The sequence below is a fragment of the Neovison vison genome, chromosome 12 (genome assembly GCF_020171115.1).
Source record: "Neovison vison isolate M4711 chromosome 12, ASM_NN_V1, whole genome shotgun sequence".
Taxonomy (NCBI): Eukaryota; Metazoa; Chordata; class Mammalia; order Carnivora; family Mustelidae; genus Neogale; species Neogale vison.
In genome coordinates, this window is record NC_058102.1 from 96963218 (window position 1) to 96978666 (window position 15449).

Genomic DNA, 15449 nt, shown 5'->3' on the forward strand with positions numbered 1-15449 from the left:
ACAGCATGAAACATATAAAAATATAAAAATCACTGATAAATACATGTTCAAATACAGAATACCTTAATGCTATAATGGTGGTACATAAATCACTTTTATCTCTAGCATAAAGATAATAGTATTAAAAACAACTATAACTATAAAAATGTGGAGTGTTCTAAAAAGATCAACTATATCCAGTTGATTGATGATGTTGTTCACTTCTTCTATATCCTTGCTTATTTTCTGTCTATTAATTATATCTATTACTGAGAGAGGAGTATGGAAGCTATCAATCATAATTGTGGCTTTTTTTTCTTCTTTGAGTTTTGTAAGTTTATAATTGTGTGATGTACATATACATTTAGGGTGTTTTCTTGGTGAATTGACTTCATTTTGATTATGAAACATTTCTCTTTATCCCCTGTATTTTCTTTGCTCTGGAGTCTGCTTTGTCTTATATTAATATGGCCACTCCATTTTCCTTTTTAAAAAAATACTTATTTATTTTAGAGAGAGAGAGAAGGGTGAGAGTGAGAGACCAGGAGGAACAGAGCAAGAATGTTGGAGAGAAACTCAAGCAGACTCCCTGCTGAGCATGGAACCTGATGCAGGCTTTATCTCAGGACCTTGAGATTGTAACTGGAGTCAAAATGAAGAGTCAGATGCTAAAATGACTGACCCATCCAGGTACCTCCATCTTTCTTTGGATTAGTGTTTATATCTTTTTTTTAAAAGATTTTATTTATTTATTTGACAGACAGATATCACAAGTAGGCAGAGGAGGCAGGCGGGGGGGGGAGCAGGCCCCCTGCTGAGCAGAGAGCCCAATGCGGGGCTCCATGCCAGGACCCTGGGATCATGACCTGAGCCAAAGGCAGAGGCTTTAGCCCACTGAGCCATCCAGGTGCCTCTAGTGTTTATATCTTTTTTCATTCTTTACTTTTAACTTTATATTTGAAGAGAGTTTATTGTAGACAGCATGTTGTTAGGTGATTAAAAAAATCAATTCTGACAATCTATTTAAATGGCATGTTTGGATCATTTACATTTAATGTAATTAGTGATGTGTTTGTATTTAAGCCCATCTTTTGGTTATTTTATTCCTGTTTTTTTCCTTTGTTTTAGTTCCTTCATTTTTCTTTTTATGCCTATGTTTGGGTTATTTGAAAAATTTTTTAGTATTTCAATATAAATTCACTTATTTATTATGATTTTGACTGTATCTCTTTGTTTAATATTTAGAGCAATTTCTGAGGAATTATAATACACATACTTAACTTTTCCCAGGTTATACAGAGTCAATAATTTGCCATTTTATTTTTATTTATTTATTGTTCTTTACTGTTTTAAATAGATGTAGATAACTTAATATCATTAAGTTTTTTTTTCCCTCTTCACTTTAGTCTTTAAAACACCAATCCTTATGTCGTGAAAAGAAGGGCCATCTGTACCCCAATGTTTATAGCAGCAATGGCCACGGTCGCCAAACTATGGAAAGAACCAAGATGCTCTTCAACGGATGAATGGATAAGGAAGATGTGGTCCATATACACTATGGAGTATTATGCCTCCATCAGAAAGGATGAATACCCAACTTTTGTAGCAACATGGACGGGACTGGAAGAGATGATGCTGAGTGAAATAAGTCAAGCAGAGAGAGTCAATTATCATATGGTTTCACTTATTTGTGGAGCATAACAAAGAGCATGGAGGACAAGGGGCGTTAGAGAGGAGAAGGGAATTTGGGTAAATTGGAAGGGGAGGTGAACCATGAGAGACTATGGACTCTGAAAAACAATCTGAGGGGTTTGAAGTGGTGGGGGGTGGGAGGTTGGGGTACCAGGTGGTGGGTATTATAGAGGGCACGGCTTGCATGGAGCACTGGTTGTGGTGAAAAAATAATGAATACTGTTTTTCTGAAAATAAATAAATTGAAAAAAAAAACACCAATCCTTAAAAATTTTGGATGCTGGTTCCTAAGGCATTCTTAGGTATCCCTTTCACTCTCAGCCTCATTAGGTTCATCTACAAAATGATGCTAAAGCTAAAGCACACTCATAGAACCCTACAGGTTTTGACCATGGATAACACGGTTCAAGATTCCTACTCTTCTGAATCTTCCCTTAAGAGGAAATTTTATATTCATTCCGTTAGGGATACCCTTGGTAATAGTTTTCATTTTAATTTCTTGATGGGAAGAACAGATAGAGTTGGAAATATCAAACCTACAACTGGAAATTCTATATTAATTGTCTAAAGGAAAAGTTTTAAAATTATCAGAGCAATAAAAATAAAGAGAAAATTGTCTCAAGCTTGAGGAAAGATGATCTTTATAGTAAGATTAGAGCTTTACTGCAAATTGTTATTAATAGCTGAGTGAAATAAGTCAAGCAGAGAGAATTAATTATCATATGGTTTCACTTATTTGGGGAGCATAACAAATAACGTGGAGGACATGGGGAGATGGAGAGGAGAGGGGAGATAAGGGAAATTGGAAGGGGAGGTGAACCATGAGAGACTATGGACTCTGAAAAACAACCTGAGGGTTTTGAAGGGGTGGGGGTGGGGTGGGTGGTTGGGGAGCCAGGTGGTGGGTATTAAGGATGGCACATATTGCATGGAGCACTGGGCGTGGTGCAAAAACAATGAATACTGTTATGCTGAAAAGAAATAAAAAAAAAAAAGAAAAAATATGTAATTGCTAGCATCTTCTGGAAAGTATCTAGTATTTCTTTTTGTTCCAATTTATTTATTTTCAGAAAAACAGTATTCATTATTTTTTCACCACAACCAGTGCTCCATGCAAGCCGTGCCCTCTATAATACCCACCACCTGGTACCCCAACTTCCCACCTCCCCCGCCACTTCAAACCCCTCAGATTGTTTTTCAGAGTCCATAGTCTCTCATGATTCACCTCCCCTTCCAATTTCCCCCAACTCCCTTCTCCTCTCTAACTCCCCATGTCCTCCATGCTATTTGTTATGCTCCACAAATAAGTGAAACCATATGATATTGACTCTCTCTGCTTGACTTATTTCACTCAGCATCATCTCTTCCAGTCTCGTCCATGTTGCTACAAAAGTTGGGTATTCATCCTTTCTGATGGAGGCATAATACTCCATAGTGTATATGGACCACATCTTCCTTATCCATTCATCCTTTGAAGGGCATCTTGGTTCTTTCCATAGTTTGGCGACTGTGAATCACTAAGGAAATGTTGAAAAACAAAAATAAAGGTGGCGGCACCTTACCTGATTTCAAGCTTTATTACAAAGCTGTGATCACCAAGACAGCATGGTACTGGCATAAAAACAGACACATAGACCAGTGGAACAGAGTAGAGAGCCCAGATATGGACCCTCAACTCTATGGTCAATTAATCTTTGACAAAACAGGAAAAAATATACAGTGGAAAAAAGACAGTCTCTTCAATAAATGGTGCTGGGAAAACTGGACAGCTATATGTAGAAGAATGAAACTCGACTATTCTCTTACACCGTACACAAAGATCAACTCAAAATGGATAAAAGACCTCAACGTGAGACAGGAATCCATCAGAATCCTAGAGGAGAACATAGGCAGTAATCTCTTTGATATCAGCCACAGCAACTTCTTTCAAGATATGTCTCCAAAGGCAAAGGAAACAAAAGCGAAAGTAAACTTCTGGGACTTCATCAAAATCAAAAGCTTCTGCACAGCAAAGGAAACAGTCAAAAAAACAAAGAGGCAACCCACGGAATGGGAGAGGATATTTGCAAATGACAGTACAGACAAAAGATCTATAGACAGACAAGAGGATCTATAATGAACTCCTCAAACTCCACACACACGAAACAGGCAAACACATCAAAAAATGGGCAGAAGATATGAACAGACACTTCTCCAATCAAGACATACAAATGGCTATCAGACACATGAAGAAATGTTCATCATCATTAGCCCTCAGGGAGATTCAAATTAAAACCACATTGAGATATCACCTTACACCAGTTATAATGGCCAAAATTAACAGAACAGGAAACAACATGTGTTGGAGAGGATGTGGAGAAAGGGGAACCCTCTTCCACTGTTGGTGGGAATGCAAGTTGGTGCAGCCTCTTTGGGAACAGTGTGGAGATTCCTCAAGAAATTAAAAATAGAGCTTCCCTATGACCCTGCAATTGCACTCCTGGGTATTTACCCCAAAGACACAGATGACGTGAAAAGAAGGGCCATCTGTACCCCAGTGTTTGGAGACATATCTTGAAAGAAGTTGCTGTGGCTGATATCAAAGAGATTACTGCCTATGTTCTCCTCTAGGATTCTGATGGATTCCTGTCTCACGTTGAGGTCTTTTATCCATTTTGAGTTTATCTTTGTGTACGGTGTAAGAGAATGGTCGAGTTTCATTCTTCTACATATGGAAAACCCAAAGTATCTAGTATTTCTTAAAATTTGAATAACTTTCTGAAAGAATTTTATTAAACTAACAGCCTCACATATAAAGCTAAACTTTACTGGTTTTAAGCCCAGGACCATCAGTCTTGTGACATTCTAGAAATTTTTTCCGGATACTCCATTCTTACACTCAGACTAATAGTGTTATACAGTGACATCCTTTTCCTATGAAATTTATCTACTAAGGGTTTAAATTTATATCTTTAAAAACTGTATTAGAAATTAAAACAAAACTTAAAAAATCTACTTATTAATTTGCTTTAAAATAACTGTAATAAACACATTTCTTCTTAGGACAATAATGTATTTTTATTTTAAATAACTTTATTCTCAAAATACTGTGAAGAACTGAATTGTCTTACAATTTTGCCATTTTTCAAATGTCCAACTAAAAATATCTATTAGCTAGAAATAAATATGTAAACTGTGTTTTGGGAAGAGTTAGCCCTATTGGAAAGTTGGAAACATAACTTTCACACCTCTTTTTGATAGATTCATCTGAGGTGTTGCTTTAATAAGAAGAGAGGCTTAGAGAAGCTGTCTTATGCTTTCATAGGGAGAAATTTCATTCATATTGTTCAGATTTTCTTTGAGTTTGAGGTTCTTACCTTCACTAAATGCTCATAATCTTCCTGGTGACATCCTTGAAAGCTTGTTTTACTTGTTTGTTCCTTAGAGTGTAAATGAATGGGTTCAACAAAGGGGCAACTGAGTTATTGAGCACAGCTACTCCCTTATTGAAAGCAACTCCTTCTCTTGCTGAGGGCTTTATGTACATGAAGATGCAGCTGCCATAAGAAAGGGAGATGACAATCATGTGGGAAAAACACGTGGAAAAGGCCTTTTTCCTTTGCTGAGCAGAAGGGATCCTGACGACGGTCCAGACGATGTTTGTATAGGAGAGAATCACCAGTACCAGGGTGACCACCAAGGTGACAACTGCTAAGATAAAGTCAAGCAGCTCCAGGAATCTTGTGTCTGAGCAAGATATTTCTAGGAGGGGTCCATAGTCACAATAGTAATGGTTCAGTATGTTGGAGGCACAGAAATCCAGCTGACTGGTGAGGATGATTGGGGATATGATGATTAGAAATCCAGCCAACCAAGAGCAGAGAACCAGCTGGATGCAGACCTTGCTGCTCATGATGGTCAAGTAATGCAAGGGTCTGCAGATGGCCACATAGCGGTCATAGGACATGGCAGCCAGAAGGTAAAACTCCGTGGCTCCGAAGAAGATGGCAAAGAAATACTGAGTGAAACAGCCAGCAAAGCTGATGGTCTTGTTGCCAGTTGTGATGCTGAACAGCAGCCTGGGAGTGAAAGTGGTTGTGAAGGAAATTTCTAAGAAGGAGAAATTCCGGAGGAAGAAATACATGGGAGTCTGGAGGTGGGAGTCCAGTAGTGTAAGGGTGATGATTGTCAGGTTTCCAATGATGCTGAATATGTAGGTGAGGAGGAGAAATATAAAGATTATAGGTTTGATCTCTGGGATGTCTGTTAGTCCCAACAGAATGAATTCTGTCAGAAAGGTTTGGTTTTTCATTGCTAACCTTTGCTGCCTATAAAGGTAAAAAGGAAAGAAGTCAGTCATGAGAATGGAAGGAGGAGTTCAGGAACATTTAGAAGCTAAACCTTTTTTATTGAATTGGTTCAAATGTCCATTTTCTGTCATTGAGATTTTCTGTTGGTCAGAGTGGCTCTTCACAAGAATTATTTTTTAAATTCTCACGGAGGAGAATTTTCTCCATGGCTCCATTTTAGGCTCTTTCATAGCCTACCATCTAAACCAATGTCTAAGGTATCACTCTCTCCATATTCTATTTTTTATTTTCAATTTGAACATTGAGTCTACTTTAGGTTTTGTATTATATCTGGTAATTTGGTAGTGATGTCTCATTTCCATCCCGTTCTTGGTCTCAGTGTGAGAAGAAAAGCTGTGTTAGCTCCCAGTTGAGGAGCCTTTAGGAAGGAGTCAACATTACCATTATAACTGCAGTATCCAAGGATGCCCTCAAGTTTCCTTCAATATTTTCAAATTGTGGACCACTGTAAGTAGTATCATGAGTCTCTAAATCTTTGCTGCCGGTTTCTGCCTTCCTTCAAGTCTCAAATTTCCTGTCCTAGACAGTTTTAGCAGCAGGACAGATGATATCTCTCCAAGAAGAGATCCGCTATCATTTTCTTTCAGATCCATGTTATGAGTAAGAATGTAATTTTACTCTGGCTGGACAAGTAGAACTGAAATAAAAAGTTGCAAAACTCATTTAGGAGTTTCTTTTTAAAAAATTATTATTATTATTATTTTTAATTTATTTTTTATTTTCAGCATAACAGTATTCATTATTTTTGCACCACATCCAGTGCTCCATGCAATCCGTGTCCTCTATACCCACCACCTGGTACCCTGACCTCCCACCCTCTGCCCCTTCAAACCCTCAGATTGTTTTTCAGAGTCCATAGTCTCTCATGGTTCACCTCCCCTTCCAATTTCCCTTAACTCCCTTCTCCTCTCTAACTCCCCATGTCCTCCATGCTATTTGTTATGCTCCACAAATAAGTGAAACCATATGATAATCGACTCTCTCTTCTTGACTTATTTCACTCAGTATTTATTATTTTTATTAATTTTTAAATAAACATAGAATGTATTTTTATCCCCAAGGGTACAGGTCTGTGAACCGCCAGGCTTACACACTTCACAGCACTCACCATAGCCATTTAGGAGTTCCTAATGAAAAACTTGTTTGCTTAGGGCACTATGTATACCGTACTTTGAGAAGCTGAGTAATTGTTTTTTGTTTATAGGTGAAGAACAGGGTACTGAACAGTTACATATCTTCTATAATAAAATTTAAAGTGAATTTAAAATTTAAGCTGAAGAGTAAAATTTAAGCTAAGTTTTTAAAAACTTCTCTGTAGTTCTCAAACTCTCAAAGCCATTTTCAGCAGATAACACACTTACGGTTTTTTATTAATTTGCAAAATTTTCTCTGGCATGAACCTCCACATCTACCTTTCTTTTCTCAAGACATTTCTGTCCCTGTACTCATCTTCTCATATCTTTGTTCCAGAGAGTAGATGACTTTCTTGTGTCAGAGGTCAGTTTCTTTTTGACTCTTGTAATAACTGTCATTGGGGGCCCGAGTGGCTCAGTCTGTTAAGTGTCTGACTCTTGACTTTGGCTCAGGTCATGATCTTAGGGTTGTGAGATTGCGCCCTGTCTTGGGCTCCCCACTGGGCATCGAACTTGCTTAAGATTTCTCTCTCTCCCTCTTGATCTACCCCCTCCCTAAAAATAGTAACTGTTATCTATTGAGGACTTAATAGGTGCCAAGCCTTGTCATTATTTTATTTGATTCCAATAACAACACTTTGGGATAGGTAACATTACTATCTCCATTTTGCAGATGAGGAAACTGAGGTTTGGAGCAGTTGGTAAGTTCCAAATCCTACAGCTAGTGTATTGTGGAGCCAGAATTCTAATCCAGTGCTGCTTCATCCATAGTCTGCACACTCAACTATGAGACTGTGTTGATTTTCCATCCTCATCCAGGCACAGAGTGATTATAACTATTATCTCATTCTTATTGTTGAGATAATGTGCTTTAATGATACTATTAAGATAATAGTGGTGATAATGTTGAAACCGAGGCTGGGAAAGTTTCAGTTATTTAGCCAAGCACACACAGCTAGCAAATTCTTCTATCCTAAAATACCCATGGACCAGACTCACTTTTTAATTTTCTAACATATTTATTAAACAGTGATTGCATATTCTTTAAAAAATATCTGTATATTTATATTTTATCTCTACCTTGTCTTTGATTTTTTTCTTCTAATATTTTCTTAACTTCTTCCTTTAACCAATAGCTCTTTCTTCATTTTTCCTCCTTTCTCCAGACTCTCATGTTGTGTCTCTTACTGTGGCTGTACTTTCTCTTAAACACATTTTTTAGAAGTTGTTTGCCGGCTTTAGTTTCTAAATGAGGAAAACAATCCTATCGTACACCTATCTTATTATGCCTCTCAAATCGGTATTCCTCGGTCTGAATTCTTATTTCACTTTCAGGACCATATTTTTAACTTTCTCTATATATTTTGGGCATATTCCCATCAAATCAGACTTAATATTTTAAAATATATCTCAGCATCATTTTTTCACTGTGACAAAACCTATTTAAATTTCCAAACTTCTCAAGTTTTTTTTGGTTAAATGTCAAGAAGTTTACTTTTGAAAAACAAAAGTTATTCAATAAGTGTTGGTTCTCTTGCTCTTTCCCTGGTCTTAAGAAACTTACAGTCTATTTTTGGAAAGATGCCATATACACATAAAATAGACAATGGTTAATTCCTGAATAGGCTATATCATTATGTTAATTCTTATTTTTAAAATATTATTTTATAAAAACTGACACTTTTGTCACTCCCAAGTTTTCTGTCAGAAGCTAGTTGAACAAGTTCTGCTTATAGACCATCGATCTAAATTTAATTTCCTGTATATTTAGCCATATACATCCAAAAGGAAATTTTTAGTTTTTTCCAGCAAACTTTTAATTGGAAACTAGTCCATACATTGACCCTGAAAAAACATGTGGCTCAAGCTACTAAAGTCTTTATCTGTTTCTGTGTCCAGCACGCTATAGAAATGAGAGTTTATCTCTTCCTCTGCTTCCAGCAGATGTCCTTGTGCAAGTAAAGATAGAAAATCAGTAAACTGAATCCAGTTTTAAGCACTATTATCTGAAAAAGACAACCTGTACAGAAGGTAATTAGCATTTGTGAAATGCTTTGTGGAATTTTAAAAAATTGTAAAAAACATGGAACATAAAAGTTACCATCTTAATCATTTTTAAGTTCAGTAGTGTTAAATATATTGACTTTGGTGTGCCACAGATCCCCAGAACTTTTTATTTGTAAAACTGAAAACTATACCCATTATATGGCTCCCCTTTCCACCTTCCCTCCTGCTCCTGGCAAGCACTATTCTACATTCTGTTTTTGTGACTCTGACTACTTAAGTTAAAAGTAGTAAAATCATACAGTATTTGTCTCTTTGTGACTGTTTTATTTTGCTTAGCATAATATTCTCAAGGTATTTTCTCCCTTTTCAAGGCTGAGTAACATTCCATTATATTTACATATCACATTTTGTTTACCCATTCATGCATGTTTGGGTTCCTTCTGTTTTTTTTTTTTAAGATTTTATTTATTTATTAGACAGACAGAGATTACAAGTAGACAGAGAGGCAGGCAGAGAGAGAGAGGGAGGGGGAAGCAGGCTCACCACCAAGCAGAGAGCCCAATGTGGGGCTCGATCCCAGGACCCTGAGATCATGACCTGAGTCGAAGGCAGAGGATTTAACCCACTGAGCCACCCAGGTGCCCCGGGTTCCTGGTGAATTATGCTGTAATAAACATGAGTGTGCAAATATATCTTTAAGATCCTGTCCACTCTCCCCAAAAAGATCTTGCTTTCAGTTCTTTTGAATATATACCCAGCAGCCTATCTTGCTGGATCATATAATAGTTTTATTTTTAGTTTTTTGAGGAAACATTGTACTATTTTCCACAGTGACTGTACTGTGTGTAGAACTTTTACATCAAAATGGATACCTGAATGTCTGTGACACAGCATAAATGCAGAGAGATGCATGATTTTAAGACAAGATTTAACATAAATGATGCATTTTATTCAGGCATTGTTTTCTGTTTTACGTGTATATATTGTCTTCTCAAAAACAGAGTATAAATTCCTTAAGAGCAGGGGAAGGACAGAAGAACCTACACTTATTGAATGACTGCAGTGTTCGTTTATGCTAGGTTTATCAGGAATATATTATTCCTCTTTTTTGGTATTCTTTTATTCTCCAGTAACAGTGGCAAAAACATACAGTATGATCAACATACATAGTAGTTAAATAAGTGAAAAAAAAAGATAGTGCTCTTTTTTCTCTTTTCCCCCTTAGTTTGTTCTCCATTTACCCTTTTATCTTTGGCAATTTGCCATATAAATTGTGTATTTTTTTTTTTTTTTTGTTCAGACTAATAGGAACTTTCCAGGGCCAGTTTAAGATAATGTCACTTGAATACATAAATTAACTTTACTATTTCCCTTCTCTCTCCCACTGATGAATGGTCAGTAAGTCATGATTATTACCTGGTTCTGCTGGGATTCTGAGCTGAGACCCAGGCCTCCATCAGCAAGATTGTATTTTGAGATTTTCTTTGTTCGTAGTTGGTGCTCTTCCATCAGCAAATAATAAAAATCTGTATTTCCTCTATTTGTAATTTGTAATTGAATTTTGAAATGACTTAATGTGTGTAAAGTTTGTTTGGGCACAGAATTCCCTCATGCTTAGTTTTCAGGATACTGCTGTATCTATCATTGACAGAAAGAGAAACTACAGACATCAAATGATTTCACGAGGGGCTTTCAGGAACTGCTTTACATTCTTACCACAGTGACTCTTAGGGAGTAGTGTTCAATGTGCATTTGGACTCACCTATCCTATTTCTCTAAACCTCCTGGACAGGCTGAGTCACTTTTCTTGGGACACAAGTATAGCTCCAGCACAGAAACAGGAAAAGGGCTATTACTACTTGATTATAATATTCTTTTTCAGAAAGGTCAGTGATTTTCCCAAGAAAAGCCTTAAATGTCTCGAGTCCTGTAAATTGAATAAAAAGTCCAATAAATTGAAAAAAAATTATTAAAAAAAAAGGAGAGAGAAAAAGAAAATGAACAGAAGGGGGCCTGGGTGGCTCAGTGAGGTAAAGCCTTTGCCTTTGGCTCAGGTCATGATCCCAGGGTCCTGAGAGCAAATCGGGTTCCCTGCTCAGAAGTGAGCCTGCTTCTCCCTCTCACTCTCTGCCTGCCTCTCTGCCTACTTGTGATCTCTGTCTGTCAAGTAAATAAATAAAATCTAAAAAAAAATGAACAGGAAACACTGTGTATTAACTAACTGAAATTTATTTGTTTATTAATTATTATTTTTAAACTAATGAATTTAAATAAAAACTTAAAAAAATGGGAAAGATTTATGTGAACTCACTTGGAAAGATATATTTTACATATATATATATCTCACACTGATAAACTGCACTGATAGTGTATTTTATGATCCCATTAGGTAAAAAAAGACATATATTTTAAAATCTATATATCTTATATAAAACTATATTTTTATGTGCGTAGATACATAGATCTGGGACAAAAAATTGTGAATTTATGAAGTTAGATGGAAAAGTGAGGGACTATGGGGAGTTATCTTCTTTTACTTTGTACTTGTCTAGATTGTATAAACCCTAAAAGTAACTTTCTTAAACTGAAGTATAGTTGACATACAATGTTGTATTAATTTTATACACAACATAGTGAACTAACAATTCCATATATTACCCAGTGTTCACCACAATAATTGTAGTTAACTGTCTGTGAACATACCGCATTATGTCAACATTATTAGTTGTATTTCATACGCTATACCTTTCAACCCTGTGACTTATTTATTTTATAACTGGAAGTTTGTACCTTTTAATCCCCTTCACCTATGTCATGCATCCTACCGCTCCTCCCTTCTGGCATCCACCAGTTTGTTCTCTATTTCTGAGTCTGTTTCTGTTTGTTTTCACATATAAGTGACATCATGAGCTATTTGTCTTTGTCTCTCTGATCTATTTTACTATTTTACCTACAACTGTAGGTAAGAACTATCAACAAAATGAAAAGGCAACCTACTGAACGGGAAACATTACTTTTTTTTTTTTTTTTAGGGTTTTTTTTTTTTTAAATTTTTTCCCCAATTTATTTATTTTCAGAAAAACATTATTCATTATTTTTTCACCACACCCAGTGCTCCATGCAAGCTGTGCCCTCTATAATACCCACCACCTGGTACCCCAACCTCCCACCCCCCCGCCACTTCAAACCCCTCAGACTGTTTTTCAGAGTCCATAGTCTCTCATGGTTCACCTCCCCTTCCAATTTACCCAAATTCCCTACTACTCCCTAACGCCCCTTGTCCTCCATGCTATTGGTTATGCTCCACAAATGAGTGAAACCAGTCAAGCAGAAACATTACTTTTTAATTAAAAAAACTGATTACATGATTTCATGTTCCATAAGCATGAACAGGTAACATTGATACAACTATAAGCTGAGAATATACTTACCCTTAACTTTCAGGGCAAGTTCCGCAGGATATTACCCATACATGTCCATGGGATGAATCACAGTTAGAAGTCTGATATGGATGAATGGTGGCATAAAACTGAACTTGTTTGTTTTCTCACCACTACTTATTGACCTAATTGTTCACAAAATTTCCCAAACTTACGAAAATTTAGTTGGAGAGATCGTACTCATACTGCTCTAATCAGCTTAATTGTCATTTGCCATTTTTTTATTCCCCAATAATTTAAAATGCACCCTGGCCTCACACCTTTGAGATGTGATTTATTTAAATTAAGAGTACTTAAGTAGTAATATTCAAAAACATCATTCTTCAAAGTCTTATTTCCCCTCTCCTAACTTGTATGAGGCTGAGTATGCGCTGCTTTTGGTTTTATAGCAGACTGAAGTGTATTTTAAATGTTCTATTCAGAAGAGACCTCAGAATAATCAGTTGAGGAAAGGAATCAAAGATCCCAGGAGGCCAACATTCAGAGCATATTAATGAACCCTATTTTGTTGAGAACTCTGGAATTAAACTTTTAATAAGGGGTTGGGGAAGACATCCAAAGAGACTCTGAGGAAGTAAACAGGAGACTATCAGTGTAGTACAAAAGCCTTGTGGAAACTTCAGTAATGATAATGATTAATAACAGGAAATAGAAAACAACTTCAAAAAACATTTTTTTTTTTTTGGAGCAGCTTACTACATGCTGGGCATAATGGTAAAGATATTTTATTATATTTAAATATAACTAGACAATATACTTTAATTATTAGCTTGATATTCAGAACACCGTATGTCCCCTAAGGGCAAGATAGTAGTAGCACTTGGGGCATCTCCCTTCTGTGCTGTAGTGATCTTCACATTGGTCAAGTAACATGAGATAGGGAGGAGAGATTAGCATTTTCCCCATTAGTCCCTTTTCTTTCCCATCACTCTTTTTATCCTGAAAACTATACTCTTATAGAAGATTGCACTCCTAGGTATTTACCCCAAAGATACAGATGTCGTGAAAAGAAGGGCCATCTGTACCCCAATGTTTATAGCAGCAATGGCCACGGTCGCCAAACTATGGAAAGAACCAAGATGCCCTTCAACAGATGAATGGATAAGGAAGATGTGGTCCATATACAGTATGGAGTATTATGCCTCCATCAGAAAGGATGAATACCCAACTTCTGTAGCAACATGGACGGGACTGGAAGAGATTATGCTGAGTGAAATAAGTCAAGCAGAGAGAGTCAATTATCATATGGTTTCACTTATTTGTGGAGCATAGCAAATAGCATGGAGGACAAACGGTGTTAGGAGAAGGGAGTTGGGGTAAATTGGAAGGGGAGGTGAACCATGAGAGACTATGGACTCTGAAAAACAATCTGAGGGGTTTGAAGTGGTGGGGGGTGGGAGGTTGGGGTACCAGGTGGTGGGTATTATAGAGGGCACGGCTTGCATGGAGCACTGGGTGTGGTGAAAAAATAATGAATACTGTTTTTCTGAAAATAAATAAATTGAAAAAAAAAAAAAAAAGAAGATTGGAGACCCTGTGGTCTTCCTCCATTTCCTAAGTCTTGCAAATCCCTCCTCCACTTCCTGACTAACACTTGTGCTCAAACTTTTTCAAATCCACACTATAGATCTCTAAATATTTTATTTTATTTCATCTCATTTCATTTCAGTGCAGTTAACATATAGTGTTATATTAGTTTTACGTGTACATTACAGTGATTCAAGTCCATATATTACTTAGTGCTCATCAAGGTAAGTGTATTCTTAATCTCCATCACCTATTTCACCCATCATCCCCTTACCTACTTCCCCTCTGGCAACCATCAGTTTGTTCTCTATAGTTAAAAGTCTGTTTCTTGGTTTCTTTCTCTTTTCACCTTTGTTTACTTGTTTTGCTTCTTAAATTCCACATATGAGTGAAATATTTTTATATCTATCTACCTATCATCTATCTATCAACTATCATCTATCTATCATCTATCTATTGTATCTATTATTATCTATTATGGATAATATCTTTTATCTATCTATCTATATCCATATCCCAGATCTTCTTTATCCATTCATCTATCGATGGATACTTGGGCTGCTTCCATTATTTGGCTATTGTAAATAATGCTGCTTATAAACAGAGGAACCCATGTATCCATTTGAATTAGAGTTTTTGTGTTTTTGGGGGTAAATACCCAATAGTATGATTATTGGATAATAGGGTAATTCTACTTTAAACTTTGAGGAAACTCACACTGTTTTCCAGAGTGGTTGTACCAGTTTTCATTCCTGCCAACAATATAAGAGAGTTCCTTTTTCTTTACATCTTCACCAACAGTTGTTATTTCTTATGTTGATGATTTTAGCTATTCTTCACAGATGTGAGATGATACCTCATTGTAGTTTTTTTAAATTAACATGTAATGTATTATTTGTTTCAGGGGTATGGCTCTGTGATTCATCTGTCTTACACAATTCACAGTGCTCACCATAGCCCATACACTCCCCACCGTCCATCACCCAGTTACCCCATCCACTTCCCTCCCCTCCAGCAACCCTCAGTTTGTTTCCTGAGATTAAGAGTCTCTTAGATACCTCACTGTAGTTTTGATTTGCATTTCCTTAACTATGAGTGCCATTGAGCATCTTTTCTTGTGCCTGTTGGCTATCTGGATGTCTTCTTTGGAGAAATGTCTGTTCATGCCTTTTGCCCACTTTTTAACTGGATTATTTTTGGGGTGATTAATTTTTAAATTCTTTATTTTGGATACTAACCCTTTCTTGGATTTGTCATTTGTGAATATCTTCTCCCATTCCATAAGTTGTCTTTTAGTTTTGTTGATCGTTTTTTTCATTGTT

General features: G+C 36.5%; 1 protein-coding gene across 1 annotated transcript; it reads right to left on the reverse strand.

Moving 5' to 3' along the window:
• Nucleotides 1–5032: 5032 nt before the first annotated feature.
• LOC122891485 (olfactory receptor 6C4-like) lies at nt 5033–5962 on the reverse strand. The gene has a single exon (XM_044227166.1). The coding sequence runs from the start codon at nt 5960–5962 to the stop codon at nt 5033–5035; it is 930 nt and encodes a 309-aa protein (XP_044083101.1).
• Between the last annotated feature and the right edge of the window lie 9487 nt (nt 5963–15449).